We start from the raw sequence: 23,053 nt of genomic DNA on the forward strand, positions 1-23,053 counted from the left end.
AACTTAAAAACAAGATTAAAATACAACATTAAAATATTAAAATACAGCCTCATTTCAATGGAAGCTCAAATCAAAAACTTTTTGGGGCGATGATAACGTCAAGTCTTCACCAAGGCTAACTTTCCAGACTAGTCCTACATGGGTCAGAAATACATACAGGGAATATATAGGAATATAGGTGAGTGGCTCCCACAAACTCGTAACATCCCTGCCTGAAATGCTAGAAAGCAGCTGCCAGTCAGTGTAAACCGCACTGAGCTAGAGGAGCCCCTGCTCTGACTTGTTCTAAGGCAGCTCCCTATGACATACATACGAAAGACTCAGGTACTCCAGAGCCACTAAGGGGTGTGGCCTGCACAGAGGGGCGTGGCTTGTAGAGAGTTGCAAGAACCAACTTTGGAAGATGAAGGTGAACGTTGGAAGATTTAAGCCAGGTAAAACAAAGCCCTCCTTTCATGCAGTGCAGTTAAACTATGGAACTTCCTCCCACAGGAGGCAGCGATGGCTTCAAAAGAGGATTAGACAAATTCATGGAGGAAAAGGCCATTGATGGCTTTTAGCTCAGTCGGTAGAGCACGAGGCTCTTGATCTCAGGGCTATGGATTCAAGCCTCACATTGGGCAAAAGATTCCTGCAACGCAGGGGGCTAGACTGGATGGCCTTTGGAGTCCCTTCCACCTCTACAATTCTATGATTCTATGGTTATGAGAGGCTTGGCAGGCTGGATTTAGCCCTCAGGTTTCCAAGATTCTCTGCCTCTTATAAGTAAGGCAGAGGAGGGAAGGCCAGCGACTCCTGAGCCATCTGGGATGTGAATACAGTGGTACCTCGGGTTATATACGCTTCAGGTTACACACTCCGCTAACCCAGAAATAGTGCTTCAGGTTAAGAACTTTGTTTCAGGATGAGAACAGAAATCATGCTCCAGCAGCGCAGCAGCAGCGGGAGGCCCCATTAGCTAAAGTGGTGCTTCAGGTTAAGAACAGTTTCAGGTTAAGAACGGACCTCTGAAACGAATTAAGTACTTAACTCGAGGTACAACTGTACTCCCCAAACACATTCCCTCTCCAGACTGGCCTGTGCTTATTTTCAGTTTGCTGAGATCAAACGCAGGCCTGGGAAGTCAGGATCCTGCTCAACTGCAATGGGACTTGGTCTCCATCCCACCCTGGAAAAACACACAGGGCAGAAATGACAAATGCTGTCAGGACCTGGGCAACATTCATCACCAGTTCCTCCGGCCAAGAGTAATTTCCATTAATAGACCTCTGGAATTCCTCTCCCAAAATAGGCGTTTGTCTGTTGATAAGGGGCAGCTGGCGGCTCTCGTTCTCCACAGGAGTCAAGAGGCTCCACAAAGCGGTTCGGGACGACTCCGGGACGCCTCGCCATGACAGAACGCCAAGTCCCCTTCACCTTCCTGCGCAGCCCCAGCTGGGAGCCCTTCCGGGACTGGTGCCGGGGCAGCCGCCTCTTTGACCAGTCCTTTGGGATGCCCCTCATCCCTGAGGACTGGTACAAGTGGCCTGCGGGGACCACCAGCTGGCCGGGCTACATCCGCCCTCTGGCCAGCCCTAGCCCAGAGCCAGTGGCCGCCAGCCCAGTCGTCGCCGCTGCCAGCCCAGCCGCCAACCCAGCATACAGCAGGGCACTGAGCCGCCAGCTCAGCAGCGGCATCTCAGAGATCCGGCAGACTTCCGAGAGCTGGAAAGTGGCCTTGGACGTCAACCATTTTGCGCCCGAGGAGCTGGTGGTGAAAACGAAAGATGGCGTTGTGGAGATCACAGGTAAGTGCCATCCCTGGAGAGGCTGGGAGGGGGGCTTCAGGCCTGGGGGCCCAGTATGGCTCCAAAATGACTCTCCCCAAGGCACACACCCTCCCGTCCCTCCTGTGGTGTAGTGGTGAGAGTGTCAGACCAGGACCTGGGTTCGAATCCCCACTCAGCCATGAAGCTCACTAGGTGATCTTGGGGGGGAGTCACACAATCTCACCCTAACCAACCTCGCAGGGTTGTTGTTTGTATTAAATGGGGGGCAGCAGGAACCCTGTACGTCACCTGGAACTCCTTGGAGGAAAAGGTGGTCTATTAATGCAATCATTAATCCATTGATAGATGGCTGACTTGCTCAATGGATGAACAGATTTGCTGCATTTTTCTCCAAAGAGATCATGGTAGCAAACTTGGTTCTCCCTCGTCTCAGTTAATTCCGCAATGCCGCTTTGAGGTAGCTTAGGCTGAGGGGGCCCCAAGGTCATCCAATAAGCTTCTTCAGGACTGGGGTGGGGTGGGGATTTCAGCCCTGGCCTCTCCCAGGTTCTAGCTAGACTGACACTCTAACCACTAGGCCACGCTGGCTCTCTGCACTCTGAAGTATTTTTGCCTGGCTGGATTGTTTCCTTGAACTCTGATAAGGCCATTATGCCTTTTGCCTCAGGCGACAAAATGTATTGGAGCTGCCCAGGCATCGTGTGTGTGTGTGTGTGTGTGTGTGTGTGTGTGTGTGTGTTTGTGATGAATGGACCAAAAGAAAGTTGTAGCAGCCTGAAAATAAGATAAGGCACTTTCTCTGCTTTCGGAAATAAGGGCAGGTGATGTGGAACTCAAAAATCTGCTGAGACTCCAATGCTGAAAAATGTGGAATCTTCCCAAGCCTCTAGGAGACGAGATCATGGCACTCGTAGAACCACAAAACTGGAGAGTTGGAAGGGATCCAAAGGGTCATCTAACACCCCTCCCCCCAAAAAGCAGGATTCACAGCTAAAGAATAGAAATCCAGGTGGGGTCTGACCAAGGCAGAATAGAGCGGGACTATGACTTCCCTTGATTGGACACTACACTTCTGTGGATACAGCCTGGAATAGCATTAGGTTCTTTTGCTGCTGCATCACACGGTTGGCTGATGATCGGATTGTGGTCCACTAAGACCCCTAGATCCTTTTCGCCTGTACTGTTGCCAAGCCAGGTGTCCCCTATCTTTTGTTTGTGCAGCTGGTTCTTCCTGCCTTTTGTCTCAACTCAACTCAGGTGGCAGGTGGAAGGCTTGAATCTCCAGGTAGGCAAGGGGGTATTTAATAATAAAACACTTATTGAGGAAGCCATGTACACAGCTGCTGCCAGTCAGCGCAGGACACTACAGTGGTACCTTGGTTTGTGAATGGCTTAGCTGTCAAACAAATTGGCTCCCAAACGCCGCAAATCTGGGAGTAAGTATTCCAGTTTGCGAACGGTTTTTGGAAGCTGAACATCTGACACGGCTTCCGCTTGAGTGCAGGAAGCTCCTGCAGCCAATCAGAACCCACACCTTGGTTTTCGAGAAGCAAGGTACCACTGTACTAAGATGAACCAATGGTCTCACTTGGGAGAAGTCAGATCACTATGTTCCTATGGCACTGGAAATTCATGTTTTGCAGGACCCTAACCCTCTTCTTAGGGATGCGGTGACACTGTGGTTAAACCACAGAGCCTAGGACTTGCTGATCAGGAGGTCGGCAGTTCGAATCCCCACAGCGGGGTGCGCTTCTGTTGCTCAGTCCTTGCTCCTGCCAACCTAGCAGTTCGAAAGCACGTCAAAGTGCAAGTAGATAAATAGGTACCGCTCTGGCGGGATGGTAAACAGTGTTTCCGTGTGCAGCTCTGGTTCGCCAGAAGCGGCTTAGTCATGCTGGCCACATGAGCCGGAAGCTGTACGCCGGCTCCCTTGGCCAATAAAGCGAGATGAGCGCTGCAACCCCAGTGTCAGCCACAACTGGACCTAATGGTCAGGGGTCCCTTTACCTTTACCTTTAACCCTCTTCCTGCAAGTGCCATCTGTCTTAACGGTTTTTAATTCTGAATTCTAAATCCTTGTAGTGTGTCCAGAGACCTGCTGGTGAAGGACGGGTAATTAGAATTGTAGAATAATAGAACTGTAGAGTTGGAAGGGACTATGGTGGTCATCTTGTCCAACCCCTGCAGTGCAGGAATCTTTTGCCCAAGGTGGTGCTCCAACCCACAACCCTGAGATCAAGAGCCTCATGCTCTGCTGACTGAGATATCAGCACTACTAATAATACAATTTGCTAGTCTTCTTTTTCTCTCCCTCTTGGGGTGGGGAGATCATCCCTCCTGCCTCTTTTTTCAGCCCAACGGTGGAGGGAAAAAGCTAATGAGATAAAGCCACATTAGTCAGTTACAGAAAATTGGTGGGAGGGAGAGAAGGACTGGTCTTGTGACACCTTAAGAGCCATTGGGTTTATTGTGGCAAATGCTTTTGTTTTTTTGAGGCGCATCAGGGCGATGAGTGCTCTGAGTCGGATCTCCCCACTTTTTCCCTCGGTCAGGCTCCTCCAATCAGAGGAGCCGGAAAGAACAAAGATGGGTGTGGCCCAAGAAGGCAGACAAAGGAGCACAGAGCTTGGGAGCTCCCTCCCCCCCTTCTTCTCCCCCCTCTCCTCCTCCCAGCCAGCTGGGTTGCCGCTGCCACATTACACCCCTGATTAAAATCAATGAGATTGATCAGGTGCCAAGTTTGCGCCTTAGCGAATCGTGGGCAGAGGAGGAGCGGGGGGGGGGGGGAGAGCCTGGAATCACAACCTCCCCAAGAGACACCCTTTCTTTTTCTTTCTTTTTTAATATTAAAAAATATGAACAGTTTATTTTGAGACAACAATAAACCTATTTGGCAAAACATTAATAAATAGGTGGAAATGAGAGAATTATACTATACTGGACATTTTGGCTATTACTAAAACGATCATTCTCCCCAAATTAACAGATTCCCCCTTGCTGCTACATGCAAGACCCCCTTCTGGGAAGCATTATTCCCTGGCCTTCCCTACCCCCTCAGCTGCTGGGTGACCCCCTCCCCAAAATCTGCCATTCTGAATTATTCATGCTTTCACTCAGTCCCCCCCCTCAGGAATTGGGATGGGATAAATGTGGCTCCCCCACCCATAGCTGTCAACTTTTCCTTTTCTTGCGAGGAATCCTATTCGGAATAAGGGAATTTCCCTTAAAAAAAGGGGAAAGTTGACAGCTAAGCCCCCATCCCACTTCTCATGCTCTGTTGATACCGCAGCCGGCACCCATCCTTGTGGGGTCCCCCCCCCAAATCTCAGTTCGTCGCCCTCTGAAATATTAATGGCTGTTTGTGGTCCATGGCTTAACATGTGGCCATGGCAACCAGCACAGCAGCAGGCAAGGGTGGGAAGGCAGGAACACAAGGAAGAGGGAATGGTTTGGTGTTGCAGTCAATTCTCAAAAAATACGGCAGCAGTGAAGGTTGGCTGGTTAGTTGGTTTCTTCGTAGCTTTATACCAGGCCCAGGGTTCTCAGGGCGGCTTATGGAAATCAGCACTGAAACGGCCCCTGCTAGGCTGACCGTTTTAAAAAAGACACAGCACACAAGGAAAGGGGAGGAGGAGGGAGGAGGAGGGAAGCAAGCTCAAAGTTACAGCTGTTCATGCCATCCAGCCTAGAAGGCTCCCTCCCTTCTGGCGCCGACCGAAGGGCAAGAGGCATGCTGATGCTCAGTGTGATCAGTGATTTCCCTACAGATAGTCATAGAATCATGGAACTGTAAATGATCCCTGAGGAACTCCCCTCGCAATGCAGGAATATGCAGCTGTCCCAGCCAGAGATTAAACCTGCAACCTTGGCATTATCAGCACCACGCTCTAACCAATTCATCCACGTTAAGCATTAAATATCTATTCTTTTTAAACATATGTCCCCCCATCTTTTAAAAAAGGGGGAGGTGGTTTATGCCAAGTCTGAAACTTCACCCATTCAGTAGCAGGGATGAGAGGCAGAATTTGGCTCAGGTCATATTTAAAGGCCTACAGAGGTAATTCGCACTTTTTGAAGCAATCCACAAACCATATCAGGCCACCTTTTCAAATCTGAACGTCTCCAGATATTTCAGCACAGTTCTCTGGCCAGGTTATGTTTGCAGAAATGCATATTATTTTGGAAGAGTGGGTGTTACTAGGGTAAAGAAATGCATATACTTGGGCTAAACATACCTAAAAATGCATATATTCAGTGGGTGGGTGGGAACAGCATTCTGTTAGGGAAGATTACTTTGCAGGAGTATGTATATTAGAGAAAGTTTCATCAATAAATCACTTATTATGCTGGAACAAAGCTATTAAGATAGAAGAGAGAGTGAAAAATAACGACACTCAATGCAGCATTCATGTATTTTTAATACCATATGATGCACAGGATAAAACACACACATATTTGAAACAGAATGTGCTACAAGGAGAAAACCTGAGATACAAATAGCAGTTAAAATGAGAGTACCATCTTGCAAGGCCTTTGAGGAGAGAGGAGGAACTTGGTTATTAAATCATTTGTATCAGCCAAGAAATATTCCAAATACCAACTCCAGGGTTCTTCCCTCATACGGGGCAAAAGAGAGAAAATTCCATAGGTTTATGCATATTAAGAGAAATTCATATTAAAATGCTGATGAATTTCCATGAGGAGGTTTTTAAAAAAATAAAAATAATTTAAGATTGGAAAAATGAGAACCTGAAACTGACATAGGCCTTTGGATAATTAAACAGTCTGTGGCCTTTTGGACTGTCTGTTTGTGTTAGTGTTTTTGCTTGTTATTATGGTATGTATTCTTGTGTGTTCACTTTGCAAATTGCACATTGCAAATCTTTGGGTGAAGGGCAGTATAGAATTTAATAATAATAATAATAATAATCACCCATCCTTAAGTAAGCGTGCATGCAGATGCCACAGGCTTCCCTTCTCTCTCCGCATGCCATTCTTGCCCAGTGTTTCTGACACAGAGGAAGCAGGGCGGAGGCTGCTGCTGCACCTAGCTGGTGGCTGGGCACTGGCCCTGCTGCTCCCCTCACGCCCTGCCCATCTCTGCCTCTTGGATTCTGCTTTGGCGAGGGTGCATGTGGCTTTAAACCCTGCAGGGGTGAGATAATGGCAGGGATGGGATGCATTTTCTCGTCTGCCTCAGGTGGCAAAATATCTTGGGCCAGACCTGAGAGAGAGACATGATTGGAGGAGGGGTCCCTTCCAGCTCTACAATTCTACGGTCCTATGCTTCAGAATGCAGGTTGAATAGAGCTGCCTGGGTGCCTGGGGAAGAGTTAAATGAATGTAGCCGATGGGGCATGTATTGATGTATCAATGGCCCCATGACAATGTCGTTTTCTTTTTCAGGCAAGCATGAAGAAAGGCAGGATGATCATGGGTTCATCTCCAGATGTTTCACAAGAAAATACACGTAAGTAGCTGAACCAGTTTGCTGGGGAAAGAAGCGAAGCTTTTCAGGGTCTGAGGACAAGGAAGACAGATCTGCTGCCCCACCAACCTCAATCTTGATTTTTTCCAAGCCTTTCTGCCGTCTGTCTCTCATTAACTTGCAAAGGAATTTGTCCAACCAGCTCAGCAGCTTCTTCTGCTGGATGCTAATCCTCACTGGGCGCAGGATCACAGGCCTGCAAGGGAACCCCTGATATCATCCAGACTGACCCCCTCGAACCCATAACAATGTACTGCTTTGGGCACCTCGCCTCATTCCACTCTCATGCTTCTCTGTTCCCTTCTACAGGCTGCCCCCTGGTATCGACCCTGCTGCAGTCCGCTCCTCCCTTTCCCCCGATGGCATGTTGACGATAGAGGCTCCTTTGCCCAAGCCGGCCATTCAGTCTGCCGAAATCCAGATCCCTGTCACCTTCGAGGCGCATGCCCAAATCACCCCGTCAGGAGCCAAGAAACCAGAAGAGGCTCCCAAGGTGTAAATGCCGGGTTGGAGTTTACCACTCGGGTTTCGAAAACGGGCAAACCCTTCTGTATCCCCTTTTTGTAAAGACAGAGACCTCTGCAACAGTGCCACAAATAAAGTTGTGGTTTTTTAAAACCCCATGTATGGTTTTTGATTTATTTATTTTGAATCGTCTTGTTTTTGTGTTTGGGGTCACGGTGGGAGTCGGCCGATTAACGGGCATCCATGTGGACTAAGAATCAAGGCCTTCAAAACAGTCAGATGCAATGGACATACAAAAGTAATTATCATTAACAAGTAAATGTTTCAAAGCATTCAAAACCAAGCATAAAGATTTGATGCACATCAGCACCCCACAGTTTGGTCCTTTTCAGAAGACATCTGAATGCAACCCTCTATTGGGAAATTTTTAGCGTCTAATGTCTTACACTTTTTTAATTGCTGTAACCTGCCCAGAGTGGCTGGGGAACGTAAGCCAGGTGGGTAGGGTATAAATAATAAAATTGTTGTTGTTGTTATGCATCAATGACCAACCCCATTCATAAGTACTGGTCATCCCTGGCTGGGTTGCACAGTTGCTAGGCAACCCCTCCAGGGAGCAGGCCCACTCTCTGCGACTCAGTCCACCAGTGGCTTAAAGCCTTTTCCATGCTCACAGAGAATTCTTTCCATGTAAGGAAACCATGTGGGAAATGAACCTGAAACCCACCAGTCTGAATGGAGCTCACCAGCTACATATAAGATCAGCAGAAAGGGGGCAAGGAAGGTTTTAAGGCCAGCTGTGGCCAGCTGTGGCTAGCAAGTGGCTGCAGTTGGCTTCCACAATCCTGCCCAAGATGGATCTCAGTCTTTGTTCTTTGCCCTCTTCTTCCCAGCACACCTTGCTAAAGACCCTCTTTTCCTGTCACTTCACCCCCAGTTACCCTGCTAACCTTCTGTCTGCCCAGGCCCAAGAACTCCTCTTACATGGGGCATTTTGTTGTGTTCATGCCTCCATCCCAGGTGTGGCCCTGGCTTGGAAAGGAAGCTTGAAGTTCTCACCCTGGGCCAGCAGGGGGATACTGTAGATAGTTATGCAAATGAAGGATCGAAAGTGACATTCAGTGATTGGATAGTTTTAGAAAGTTGTTACAGTAATGTGGTACTAGAGCTCTATATAAGCAGGCTGACTGAGCCCTTCAGTTCTGTTCTGGCCTCTGAATAAAGAACAGCTGTTTGAAGAATCGCTGTGTCGTCTGATATGTTCACCCACAACTTAAAACTTAGCCTGTTTCCCCCGACTACCCTGCAATTTCCCCTTCAATACTCCAAATAATCAAAATCTGACCATTTATTAATTTCTTGGGATTAGCTCCCACTCCCAAACTATAACAATATATTGGTGTGAGGGAAGGGATTTTTTTTTATTAAGTTTGTACTTAAAAGGCAAATCTACCAGATTTGCACTTTCCGGAACAATATGTCAACAATGCAGTGGTACCTCAGGTTAAGTACTTAATTTGTTCCAGAGGTCCGTTCTTAACCTGAAACTGTTCTTAACCTGAAGCACCACTTTAGCTAATGGGGCCTCCTGCTGCCGCCTCATTGCTGGAGCATGATTTCTGTTCTTATCATGAAGCAAAGTTCTTAACCTGAAGCACTATTTCTGGGTTAGTGGAGTCTGTAACCTGAAGCGTATGTAACCTGAAGCATATGTAACCCGAGGTACCACTGTATGTCCACATTTCTCCATATTTTGCCATGCAGTTCTCCTGCTAAGTAATTTCTGCAGATGTGTGCAAAGTGCATTTGAAAGTGAAGCTGCCCCCACCCAAAAAACCCACCAAAACTAAAAAGCATTATATTAGGGGAAATGTATTGAAGGGACAGGATACCCAAATCCTGACTGTGAAGTAGGGAAATAGATCCATTTCCAATTCTGGAAAAAAGGTGTTGGCCAGAAGAGAATAAAAAAAAATAATAGAAGGAATGCATTTGTTTGCACAGGTGAAACGGGAGTTGTGCAGAGACATTCCTCTGTGGCCATCAGAGCTGGAGGTTTCAAAGCCCCTGACACACAGCATTTCGATGGCATTTCGATACTGACAGCTGGAAATTTTAAAATCGCAGGAGGATGTCGCCTCGCAGTCAAGCATTGTGAGTGCACATCGACGTAGCTGGTGCAATCAAGTTGCAGACGGTCCCCCAGGAGCCCCTGACCAGGCTGGGGAGGGAGGCAGAGCGAGAGAAGCAGGCTAGCGATGAAGGCAAGGCCTTATATGGTCAGAGCTGCTGCAAAGGCACAGAAGAGCCTCTCTGTATGGCTAGGGGGATGTGAGGCAGGGGAGAGAACAAAACCGGCAGCCCAGGGCACCAAGATTAAGAACGAAGATCCGAAGGAGAACCAACTGGATCAGGTCAATGGTCCATCTAGCCTCACAGTGGCCAGCCAGATGGCTCAATGGGACATCCGCAAGCAGGACCTGAGCAGTAAAAGTTCTTTCGTCCCTCCTGTGGATTCCATCAACTGGCATTCAGAAGCATTGTTGCTTCCACCATCGTGTGTCTTGATGATTGGTTAGGGGGTGCAAATTACTTGCCTTGCCCCGGGTGCTGACAACCCACGCTATGCTACTGCAGTAAACAGTGGTGTAGCATGAGTTGCCAGTGCCCGGGGCAAGGCAAATATTGCACCCTCAACCCATGGTTCCTGCAAGGGTGGGGCAGCGGCGATATTAGTGGGGAGGGGTCTTCCCAGCAGGGAGAGGGAAGCTGGGCAGGGGACAGTGACAGCGGCCGTATATTTTATCATTATTATTTACAGTGGTACCTCGGGTTAAGAACTTAATTCATTCCGGAGGTCTGTTCTTAACCTGAAACTGTTCTTAACCTGAAGCACCACTTTAGCTAATGGGGCCTCCTGCTGCTGCTGTGCTGCCGGAGCACGATTTCTGTTCTCATCCTGAAGCAAAGTTCTTAACCTGAAGCACTATTTCTGGGTTAGTGGAGTGTGTAACTTGAAACATGTAACCTGAAGCGTATGTAACCCGAGGTACCACTGGATTTCATGGCTTTTTTACACCACTTGATTGTTGTTGTTGTTTTTTAAAAACTCAAAGCGGTTTTACTTTTGAAATTCTGAACCCGGGGCAACAGCCCCTCTGCTCCCCACCCCTCTATGCTACACCACTGGTTCAGAACCCCAGTTGTGCAGGAGATGAAGACTCCTAGCTCCTAATGACTGACCAGGAAAGGAGACCTTAGGTTCGTAGTTGGTGGGTCATTGAAGATCTCGGCCCAGCTGTGGAAAAGGCAAATTCTATGCTAGGGATAATTGGGAATGGAACTGAAATGAAGGCTTCCAGGCTCGGAATGCGGTTATACAAATCCACTACGTTTTTGGAGTGCTGTGTACCGTTCTGGTCGCCTCACCTCAAAAAGGAGTTGGAAAAGGTTCAGAAAAGGGCCATCCAATTGATGGCACAACTTCCCTAAGGGGAAAGATTGCAGAGATTGGGACTTTGAAGTTCAGAGAAAAGGTGAGTAAGAGCCTTCCTGATGAATGTTTATGGAGAAAATGGATAGAGGAAAAGGTTTTTCCCCCTCCCTCTTTCATAACAGGGACGCGGGTGGCGCTATGGGTAAAACCTCAGCGCCTAGGACTTGCTGATCGTCAGGTCGGCGGTTCGAATCCCCGTGGCGGGGTGAGCTCCCGTTGCTCGGTCCCAGCGCCTGCCAACCTCACAGTTCAAAAGCACACAGCGCATAGTTAAACTGTGGAACTTGTTTCCTCAGGAAACAGTGATGTCTACCAACCTCAACAGCTTTAAAAGAGGACTGGACAAGTTATTGGAGGAGAAGGCTATCAGCCATGATGGCTCTGCTCTGACTCCATGATCAGAGGCCGCAATAATTCTGAATATTGGTTGCTAGAAATCGTAGGAGGGCAAAGTGCTGCTCTTGAATTCAAATCCTGCTTGCGGGTTTCCCACAGGCATGTTTGTTCACTGCGAGAACAGGATGCTGGACACAACAGGCCATTGGTAACATTTGCATAAAAATGCACATATTAGTGAAAACAACATACGGAAATGCATTACAGTACAGAAAATTGATCTGCAAAAACTAAAATGCTGGTGCATATTCTTGTTTTTTTAACTAAATCAGAAATTGATGTGGAGGTGAACTTTAGACAGGAATAACAAAAACCTGAGAGAAATAATACGGAAAGGTTTGCATATCCTTAGCAGCAGCCCTGCATAAGCATTTGAGGCCAGGGTTGAAAACCCCACAAAGCTATAAAGCTCACTGGGCCAGTCACTGCCTCTCAACCTGGCCTACCTCACAGGGTTATTGTGATGATTAACTGAGGAGGGGAAAGAACCATGTGTGCCACGTCGAGTTCTTTGGGGGGGGGGGGAAGGATGGGATGTAAATGCCATCAACCAACCAATTCAAATACTAAATAATTGCTTTCACCTATCCAATAATGGTTTGGCATTTTCCAGGGCTTGAATTATTTCAGGGTGGTGGTTGCAGAGCAGTGCGTCCTCTTTATTTTCCTAATATCCTACTCTTTACTGGAGTGTTGGGGGGGGTTGTTTGGGGGTTTCGAAATGTCACCGCTGAAAACTTTAATCTGACATAGCCGCATTGTTTGCGCACAAAGCGCATGCTTGTTTTCTTTCATTCAGAGGGTCTGTGTGTGTGTATGTGTGTGTTGGGGATGTTCGCACTTGTCCGGATAAGAAAGGAGAATGCATTGCCATTGTGTTAGTTTATTGTGTCATTTACAGCCTTGTGTCCGGTGTGGGGGGTGTGTGTGTCCTTTTAAAGGGCAGGCGGGGAGAGGAGAAAAGAAACCGGGAGGAAAGTATCCTCCTGCCCAGAGAAATCCACACATGCTGTCTGTAGTGCTCTCTGTGACGGCAAGGCAATGGTTGTTAGGCCGGCCCAGAGACGCAAACCTGCATCTCTTGGGCTCGTTGCTAGGCAACAGTGGAGGCTTCTAGGTAGCCACTGTTCCTGATGAGATGCAGTTAAGAGATCTTCATATCATACCTGACAACACTTCTCCAATGAAAACAGTGACGTCCTACTCCATAATAATAATAATAATAATTTTATTATTTATGCCCCCGCCCCTCCTCATGTGACAGGCTTGCCCTCAGCCACTCTGGGCTGTTTCCAACCTATATGAAAACATAACAAAACATCAAACATTTTTTAAAAAACTTCCCTATACAGTGGTACCTCGGGTTACATAAACTTCAGGATACATACGCTTCAGGTTACAGACTCCGCTGACCCAGAAATATTACCTCAGGTTAAGAACTTTGCTTCAGGATGAGAACAGTAATCGTGCTCCAGCGGCGCGGCAACAGCAGGAGGCCCCATTAGCTTAAGTGGTGCTTCAGGTTAAGAACAGTTTCAGGTTAAGAACAGACCTCTGGAACAAATTAAGTACTTAACCACTGTACAGGGCTGCCTTCAGATGTCTTCTGAAAGTTGTCGAGTTACTTATCTCCTTTGCTTGAGGGTCACATAATTCCATACCCTCCCAAAAATTCTCTAGTGAAAATAGGGGCGACCTAAGGAAAAGTGGGGGGGGGGCGATATTGCAGGATCAAATTGGAAACCTGGACGGCTTCTGCGAATCCGGGACTGTCCCTGGAAAATAGGGACACTTGGAGGGACTGTATATCCCATGTTAGGGCGTCTGCACACAAATATCAAACCTCTCTCCATGAAGGCCCCCCAGAGTTAAACTATGGAACTCACTCCTGCAGGAGAAATAAGGCTATTGGTGGCCACTAGCCATGGCACCTCTACAGTTGGAGGCAACTATGCTTCTGAATGCCAGTTGCTGGAAATGGCAGAAAAGAGGCAGAGTGCTCTTGTGTTCGAATCCTGCTTGCTGCTTTCCCACAGGCATCTGGTTGGCCCCTCAGTCAACAGGATGTGGATTAAATGGCCTGATCCATCAGGAACTCTGATTATTTTTATTCCTTGAACCAGGAAGCTTGTAAGAGCCATGGGATTTCACCCCTTATTTCCCCAAATAAGCCATATTTAGAGGGGGTGGTGGAAAATCTGCTCTGCTCCACATCTACTTAAAGCCACATTTTCCTTTGTGCTGCGGGAGGCCCTCTGCACATGCTCAGGGGCCCACTGTTCAAGCAGTGCCTCTTCAAATCTGCAGGCCCCTCAGGGCTCACCAGGAGTGTCTTTGCCCCCAAATCACACTGTCTCCAGATGCTCATCTCGGGACACACTTCCCGGCTTCCAAAAGCCGCCTCTTAATTTCAGAAGTCCAGATGGTGGACTTAGCTGGGGCGTTTTGACCCGGCAGGCCTTAATACAGGATGTGACTGACGGCCTGGGCTTGACCCAGCTGCAGTTACATAAAGCCCCACATGCATGCAGCAGGCGCAGGAAAAGATGTGTGAACTCTCTCTTCCTCCCCCCTCTCCCCAAATCCTTCTGCCACAAGGCACGAGGTGGGGGGGGAGGCTCTCCCTCCTCCCCAATTTGTTCCAGCCTTAGCAACAGACTGGTGATTTGGCAGCCAGCTGCTAGCTCCCTCTCCCTCATTGGCTGCCGAGATTGCGCAGGGATTGGCCACAAGCGATGTGTGCGAGTGTGCTTGCACACTGGGAATTGTGTGTCAGGCCCAGAACAAAGGGCGTGGCAGCCTGGGAGGCTGCTGCAATTGCGGTCCTCCTCGTCCCAATGCAGATTTCCGAGGAATCAGGCCGGACTCCGGAGCTGCCGCGCTGCACCAGAGATGTGGCGCAGAGCAGGATGTGCCCCTCTGGGGATGGAGGGCAGGCAAACCAGCAGAAAAGGCTTGGCTGTGATGCTGTCTGTGCTCTCTCGCTCTCCAGCACTTCACAGATGGAAACAGGAATATTCCTCTGTGCTGGTAACAGCTGAAGGCTCTTTTCTGACAGACCAGATGATGTCCTTGCTTGCCCAGCAAAGCTTCTGAGCTGGACCAGTTTTTAAAGGACAAGTGTCCTTTGCACACTTGGGCAAGGTGGAAGGAAGGAAGGAAGGAAGGAAGGAAGGAAGGAAGGAAGGAAGGAAGGAAGGAAGGAAGGAAGGAAGGAAGGAAGGAAGGAAGGAAGGAAGGAAGGAGGAGTGTCTGGGCTGCATCTGTCCCTTTGACAGCACCTAGACAGGCTAGTGAAGCTCTTCCAGGACAGGGCCATAAACTGCATCACCTACCAAATGTAGAACTGATGGGCTGGAAGGGACTCCAACGGCCATCTAGTCCAACCCCCTGCAATGCAGGAATTGCAGCTAAATAATCCCTGACAGATGGCCACCCAACTCCCATTTTAAAATCCTCCAATGAAGGACATTCTGCTACCTTCTGAGGGAGTCCTTTCCATGGTCAGACAGCTTTACTTACCCTCAGAAAGTTCTTCCTGTGCATCAATTTGCTCTTCAGGCACAGATATATCAGGCAGTTTAAAAGTTTGAGCTTTTTTAAAAAAGATTTTATTGAAGTGAATCAAACAAATCAATAAAGGTAAAAGGTGAAGGTAAAGGACCCCTGGATGGTTAAGTCCAGTTGACTATGGGGTGCGGCGCTTCAGGCCAAGGGAGCCGGCATTTGTCCACAGACAGCTTTCTGGGTCATGTGGCCAGCATGACTAAACCACTTCTGGCACAATGGGACACAGTGATAGAAGCCAGAGTGCACGGAAACACCGTTTACCTTCCCACCACAGTGGTACCTATTTATCTACTTGCACTGGTGTGCTTTTGAACTGCTAGGTTGGCAGGAGCTGGGACAGAGCAACGTGAGCTCACCCCGTCGTGGGGATTCGAACCACTGACCTTCTGATCGGCAAGCCCAAGAGGCTTGGTGGTTTAGACCACAGCGCCATCCACTCCCTTTTTAAACAAATCAATGCAATAAAAACAATAGAAGTACCCAAAAAGCAGCGCAGTACAGTCATACCTCGGGTTACAGATGCTTCAGGTTGTGTTTTTTCGGGTTGCGGACCACCAAAACCCGGAAGTATTGGAATGGGTTACTCCCAGGGTTTGGCAGTTGCGCATGCGCAGAAGCGCAACCCCCGTGTGGGCAGAGGTGCTGCTGCGGGTTGCGAACGCCATGGGTTGCCAACGTGCATCCCGCATGGAGCACATTCACAACCCAAACATCCACTGTATATGCAGGACTTAATATTAGGCGTGTGTTTCTTTATTGCGCTTATAACCCACCTTCCCCCACAATGAGCTCACGGTGGCACACATGACTCTCCTCCTCTCTTCCCCCCCACCCGACAACAACCCTGTAAGGTAGGCATGGTTGAGCAGACGTGAGTGTCCCAAGGTCACCCAATGAGCTCCATGGCTGAGTAGGGATTCAAACCCTGGTCTCTCCCAGGTCCTGGTCTGGCACTCTGACCTCTCAAGCCCATTAAGAAAGTACTGATTTGTACGTTGTACTGTAGGGAATGAGTTCTGTGTGTTTGCATTTGCTGTAGACAAGATAAAATCCCACCAAAAAGCATACAATTTATCAGGGTCCTCCAAGCCTTATATAATTTATTAGTCTCCCCCAACTTATTATTATTATTTATTGAATTTATATACCACCCTATACCCTGATGCTAAACTCCACATATTTTTTATACCAAAGGAAAAGTTGCATTCCTGTAAGGTTTTCCATTTTGGGGGGCAACTGAGGTCCTGGCAGCTGTCATCGTCCTGTTAAAAGAGCAGAAACCTTGCAGCTGATCATCCCATGCATTTAGCAAACAGAACTGTGGTGAAATTGGAATGGGGTGTTTGAGTGCTTTGACCATTGCTTGACAAACCGTTATCCAGAATTTGAATATCTGTGGGCAGAAAAGGGGTCTCTTTTTCCACAGCTAAAACACTGGCATCGCCGATTGTAACCCCAAGCTCATTAGACCTAACAAATTCCAATTTACGGCCTGGTGCAGGCAGCAAAAAAGAGGATGGAGAGTTTTGTCAAGTACCTTTGCCAGCTGATCAGCCTGTGACACCTGACTGATTAGTTTTTAATCCTCTAGGCCCATTGCCAAATGGGAGGTTAGGGAAGCAGTTTCCTTAATAGTTGTCATGTGTCTGCTTTTAATGCTTTGCTGATTCAATAGCTCAGTTGGTTAGAGCATGGTATTGACAGCACCAATGTTGCAGGTTCAATCCCCATACGGCACAGCTTCATATTCCTGCATTGCAGGGGGTTGGACTAGATGATCCTCAGGTTCCCTTCCAACTCTACAATTCTATGATTTGCCCAGACCCCACTTGCCTGCCTTCTTACTTAAAAGCTGTCAGGAGTTGGCTCTGCCCGTCACGATCTCTTGCACCCCCTACTGGTGGCCTCCCTGCTTTTCACCCTATCAATCCCAATGGACACCACATGGAGGTGGTAATATTTGGGGGTGGGGGCTGTAGCAAGCATGTATTCTTGATGATATCAAAAAGGGCTCTTCCGCTCAGGACCATAGCTGTCACCTTTTCCCTTTTCTTGCAAGGAATCCTATTCAGAATAAGGGAATTTCCCTTTAAAAAAGGGAAACGTTGACAGCTATGCTGAGGACCAAGTCCTGCTTGTGGAGCTCGTCAACCTGGGAAGGGAGCCCATTTAGGAGAAGAAAAACTGATCTGAAACCTGCACTGCCTTGCAGGATATCTTTGAGAGAAGGAAAGGCACAAATCCGAATATTAGAGAGTTGGATGGAGTCTCTTTACAGCAACTCCTGCAGCCAAGCTGCCAAGTGGACACAATACTCTGCTTTCCTTTGGACCACAAGGCAAAGAGGGGTGGGGTCTTGTTTTCTGGGCAGCCCCGGACCTACATACACACTGCTGCCCAGGCTTGCACCCGAGGAGGTAACTTCTATGCTGCTAACGTAGTAGATCAGTTACCACCTCACTCTCTGCAGGACAGAGGTGCGCTCGAGGAAGCCATACCAGTAGCAGCCTGTAGGTGGCAGCGCCGCCGAGCAGACGCCAGGCGGGGATTGGAAGCCGATGCTGCAGCAGCAGCAGCTCCCTTGCGGTGCGAAGTGCGCCTGCGCAGCTGGGAGGTAGGGGGATTTCTGCATTGCAGCGAGGTCCGTTTTGCAAGAAACTGGGGGTCGGGGGTCGGAAGGACCCCATGTAAAGTGAGGCACGGAAAAGGAGCTGGCAGCAAGCCTCAGATCCCAAGACAAGCACACCCATCTTCCTCATGGCGATATCATTAATTAAATTTGGTTTTTTGGCGGTCCCTTCTGTAACAAGAGGCAGAAACCCAACAGGTGTAGCTTTCCTCTCCATGCGATTCCGAGCTGTTTGTGTGTGATGGCATGGAAAGCGCTTCTGCAAAGAATCTCTCTTTCCCTCTCCCTTTTTATCCCTCCAAACAGCACTGCGAAGGATGTTCAGCTGGGTGACAGTGACTGGCCAAAGATCAAGAAGTCAATTTTCAAGGTTAAGTGGTCCTAGTTCTGCACCTTATTAGCCTATTCAAGTGGTGGTGGGAGGGAGATTCAGAAGAAGGTCAAATGCTGGCAGAAGTCCCCAACAGCATGTAACATCTGTGCTCAGAGACCCGGAGTCATATAAGGCTTGTTCCATGTTTGTAAGAAATCAAACTTGGCAGCACCCACACTTTGGAATTCCCTGCCTATTGAAATCAGCCAGGTGCCTTCTGTTCGGCACCTGCTAAAAACATTTTTCTTTAGGGCAAGCTGACCCAGACATGTAGAATGTTGGCATGTGTCATAATCTGGTTTTTAGCTCACTCCACTGTCAAACGGCTCTTACCATCAGTAAGTTCGTCCTGATGTTTAGTCAGAATCTCCTTTCTTGTAACTTTTAAGTTACTGGTTCGAGTCCTACCCTCCAGAGCAGAGGAAACCAAGAGAAAACAAAGCAGTTTCCCAGACTTCTGCCCACCCCAGTTATCTTCCAACAGTGGCAAGCTGGTACCCATTAGGACTCGTAGGATGGAAGACCAACAGTATGAGAGCCAACAACAGGCTCCCTGATGGGTTGTAAGAAGACAGGGCAGGCAGGACTGGTGGCGTAGGGCCCCATTTTCCTTAATGTCTCAGCCTCCACCTGTCCAGTTTCTCAACACCCTTCCCAAAACATGGTGCCAACAACTGGACACAGTACTCCCAATTCTAGCCTGACTGGTGCAGAATTGGCCAGAACTATGACTTTTCACGATGTAGACAATTGGTTTAATGAGGTCCATTGGTTGCCTTAGGTCAGTTAATATGTGAAGCATATCCAGATGTTGTTGGACTCTGGCTCCCATCATCCATAGTGAGTGCAGCCCCTGGAACTGCACAATGGGAGTTGTGATCCTGCAGCACCTCAATCTTTACCAGTGCTTCAGCACATATAAACTTCAGAAGCACCTATGATGCTGGAAGATTTACCGGTACATGTTTCCAGAAATACAGGCGCACTCTATAAGAGTTACCAGGGGTGTGTGGGGAGAGAAGGCGCCTGTGCTGTTAATTCAAGCTTTTGAATGGGTTGTGACTAACATATGCAGCTGCACCCTGGCATTTCGCTTAGCCCGTGCTGCAGAAATGGTGACTCACCATTTTTTTAAAGTCTCTCTGTGCAGCAGCAATCATAAGACTGTAAGACAATCCTGGCTGCTGGATCAGACCAGGAGCCAGAACTGTGCCTTGACTCACTGGCTCTGCAAAGGAGACAACCGGGAGTGGAAAGTTTACACTTCACAGCCCCAGAATGGAAAACTAAAAACAGAAATCCATGGCCCTTGGGTGCCCTCTCAAGAGGTTTCCCCAGAGACATTCCTCCTTAAAGCTCAGATCTGATAGAGACAGGGGTGCCGACTTATAAAAAATATTGGGGGGGCCCATACCGACATAAAAAATATTGGGGGGGCCCAAGACCTCCAAACCGCTGCTGCTGGGGGAACGAAAGGGGCGAGCCCCGGGCTGCCCCGACCTTAAGTGAACCTGTGAGGGCCCGCCCTTTGCGGCAGCCGATTGGCTGCCGCCGTGGGCAGTGAATATTAATGATGTATCATTTTTGTGCTTCATGCTGTGGCCACAGACATGTGCTATGATGGTGAATTTGGGGTGACCCAATGCAAAGATCCTGAGGATCCATGTGGATCCATGTTTTGTAACCACGTTTTTGCACCATTGCAGCCCCAGGCAACAGTGGGTGTGTGATTTTGGGGGGGCAGGCTGTAGCCATAGACATGCTATGTGCTATGATGGTGAATTTGGGGTGACCCAATGCAAAGATCCTGAGGATCCATGTGGATCCATGTTTTGTAACCACGTTTTTGCACCATTGCAGCCCCAGGCAACAGTGGGTGTGTGATTTTGGGGGGGCAGGCTGTAGCCATGGACATGCTATGTGATCTGTTGGTGAATTTGGGGTGACCCAATGCAAAGATCCTGAGGATCCATGTGGATCCATGCTTTTAAACCACATTTTAAGTGGGGAGGGAAGGAAAAACACAGAACGGACAAGGAGCACGAGAGGGGTGTGCAGAGAAGCAGCTGGCTAAGAATGCAGGGGAGGGGTATAACGGCAAGGAGGAAAGGAAGGCAAAAGTTTTCCCTCACCTACCCACCCAAGCCAGCCAGCCAGCTCGCACGCTCTCTCTCTCTCTCTCTCTCCCCCCCCCCCCCTCCTGGAGCACAGAGACGACACTCTGCTTGCCTGGAGGGGAGGGGCTTTCCCTGCTCTTTGTTCCGTTTGAGCAAACACAGCAAGGAAACAGAGGAGGGTGGGCAGTAAGACCCTGAGGCAGAATGCAGGAAAGCAGCCGCTTCCTCTTTTTGAGGGGAAAATACGGTAATGATTTTCTTAAATTATTGGGGGGGCAGAGCCCCCCCAAACGAATTTTTGAGGGGGTTTGGGCCCCCTCAGGCCCCATGGAGTCGGCGCCTATGGATAGAGAACAGGGGCAGGAAATCTGTAGACTCTAATTTCAATTAGCCTCCAACTTACACAGGCAAGACTGAAGGCAGACCACTCCTCTGAAACCTGCTCTGGTTTTGGTGAACATCAAGCCTGTGCATAGAGACCCACAAAACCTTTAAGGGAAGGGTGGGGATCTGTGGCCCTCCAGATGTTGAATTACAACTCCCATCATCCCCAAGCACTGGCGTTGAGAGCCCAACCACATCTACAGAGAACCATCAAATGAGAAGTGAGCCAGCAGTAAATCACACTGTGCAAATTGGAGTGAAGTCTTTATTAGCAAAGACATGATCAACACAGGAGTGTCAGGCCTAATGAGCCCAGCAACTTAGTTCCACTAGGTCTTGCCTCTATGAAGCAGTTGAGACTCTCAGTTGGTCCCCGCCTCTCCATAGCTGCCTAAGTCTTCCTCCTCTCCAAAAAAAATGTTCCAAGCAATCAGAGACTGCATCTGTGCATCCGTAATCTCTCTTCAGCCCTTTTCATGCCTCTTCTGATCCTGGGAGACGAAGGGAAGAGGAGCTTGTTGCAGGAGGGCGATAAACCCGTGACTCTTCCCCAACCTAACTCATCTCTGCCTCTTGGCCTCCCTCCTCTCCTGCTTCAGCTTCTGCCTCTGATTCTGGACTTCTCTCTCCCAGCTCACTAAGCCCTGTTGCTCCTTCAGTTTCTGACACCTCCTCCCCACAGTCTTCTCCCTCTGACCGCTCATCGTCATCCTACCAACATTCCCTGCGCTCCGAGACTTCTTCCCCTGGGGGTTCCCCAGCTGGATCCTCCCACCATTCCTCTGCATCCAACCAATCCATGACGCATAGGTCCTGTTTCTCCTCTAAGGCAATGCCATCAACACCCTTGAATTACCTTACACGCCGGCAGTGCTACAGCTGCATTATCAACTAATCTAACCTAGTCCAGCACGGATTTCCCAATTTAAATGGGCTGCGTGGACGTGATGGAGATGCAGCGGTAGCAGAATTGATACCTGCCAGATCTTCTCCAAGCAAGTGTCTGCTCAGGTGGCAAGATAAATGTTAGGAGTAAGCCACACATTTGTTTATCCCCAATCAACCTACATAACGTTCAGGCAAGGCTTGGTATTTAAACAACTCTAGCATATATGAAGTGTCCACCACAATCAACACCCTTTATATCCAACTGTCCACTGAATGGACAAGCTACCGCCAATGAACAGCCCAGGGCGGAGGAGGTCAGCATGCTGCATCTGCTTTTTGATGGCATTTAGCCACCTGTGTCCTGAACCATTGCTCCCTGCTCCATCTTATCTGGCATGCAGAGTTTCCTGGGTTCAATCCCCAGCAGCTCCAGGCAGGGCTAGGAGGGACTCCCTGCCAGAAAACCGGGATAATTCCAGATGGGCCAATGCTCTTTCTCAGTTCAGTATAAGGTAGCATCCTATTTGAAAGCCAGTGTGGTGCAACAGGTAGGGTGTTGGATTGGGATCTGCAAGGCCAGGGTTCAAATACTCACTTGGTAATAAATAATAATAATAATAATAATAATAATAATAATAATAATAATAATTGGCAAGCCCAATGAGGCTCAGTGGTTTAGACCACAGCGCCTCCCGCCTCCCTAATAATAATAATATTTATATGCTGCCCATCTGACTGGATTGCCTCAGCCACTCTGGGTGGCTCCCAACAAAATATTAAAAACACAATAAAGCACCAACCAACAGGAACTTCCCTTAACGGGGCTGCTTTTGGTTGGGGTATGGGAGAATCATATGCCTTGAGCTCCTTAGAGAAAAAGGTGGGATATAAATGCAATAAACAGTAGTATATTTAAGACAAAGCGTTCACTCCATAGCTGCTGAACATGGATACAGTCATACCTTGGTTGCTGAATGCCTTGGAAATCCTATGTTTCGGCTCCCGAACGATCGAAAACCAGGAGTTAGGGTTCCGGTTTCCGAACGATTTTCGGAAGTCAAACGTCCGGCACGGCTTCCGATTGGCTGCAGGACGCTCCTTGGTTTTCGAACAGTTGTGGAAGTCGAACAGACTCTCAGGACGCATTCTGTTCAAGAACCAAGGTACGACTGAATTCTAATTCAGGCTAAGTGGCCAAAGCACCTTGGTAGGCTTTCAAGGAGAACAGGTTGCACCACCACATGTCAGAGGTACTTTATAGGAACAGAATACTGCCAAACTGGGTTCCATAATCAAGAAGAACATATTAAGAATCGTGGGGTTCCTACTCACTAGCATTTCACTACAATGGACCCCTTCATACAGATCTCCAAGGCTGGGCTGCAGCTTACGAGATCCTGCATACAGAGCGTATTCTGCACTCGACAGGATCTCGCTGCAGCAGCCAGACAGATTCCCAGACACACGCCCATTCACAG

At 48.5% G+C, this 23,053-nt stretch overlaps 1 protein-coding gene across 1 annotated transcript; it reads left to right on the forward strand.

Moving 5' to 3' along the window:
* The first annotated feature begins 1,327 nt into the window (after window positions 1–1,327).
* On the forward strand, window positions 1,328–7,880 carry HSPB1 (heat shock protein family B (small) member 1). Its single transcript, XM_081889526.1, has 3 exons — window positions 1,328–1,787; window positions 7,176–7,239; window positions 7,567–7,880. The coding sequence occupies exons 1-3, from the start codon at window positions 1,391–1,393 to the stop codon at window positions 7,754–7,756; spliced, it is 651 nt and encodes a 216-aa protein (XP_081745652.1). The 5' UTR covers window positions 1,328–1,390; the 3' UTR covers window positions 7,757–7,880.
* The last annotated feature ends 15,173 nt before the right edge of the window (window positions 7,881–23,053 follow it).

Source organism: Podarcis melisellensis (assembly GCF_964234715.1).
Source record: "Podarcis melisellensis genome assembly, chromosome: 15".
Lineage (NCBI taxonomy): Eukaryota > Metazoa > Chordata > Lepidosauria > Squamata > Lacertidae > Podarcis > Podarcis melisellensis.

Bases quoted from the DNA above. Each gene is read 5' to 3' on its own strand.
- HSPB1 (XM_081889526.1), top strand. From the start codon at position 1,391: ATGACAGAACGCCAAGTCCCCTTCACCTTCCTGCGCAGCCCCAGCTGG. The intron at 1,788-7,175 runs GTAAGTGCCATC...TTTCTTTTTCAG, and splicing joins TGGCGTTGTGGAGATCACAG to GCAAGCATGAAGAAAGGCAG. The intron at 7,240-7,566 runs GTAAGTAGCTGA...TCCCTTCTACAG, and splicing joins TGTTTCACAAGAAAATACAC to GCTGCCCCCTGGTATCGACC.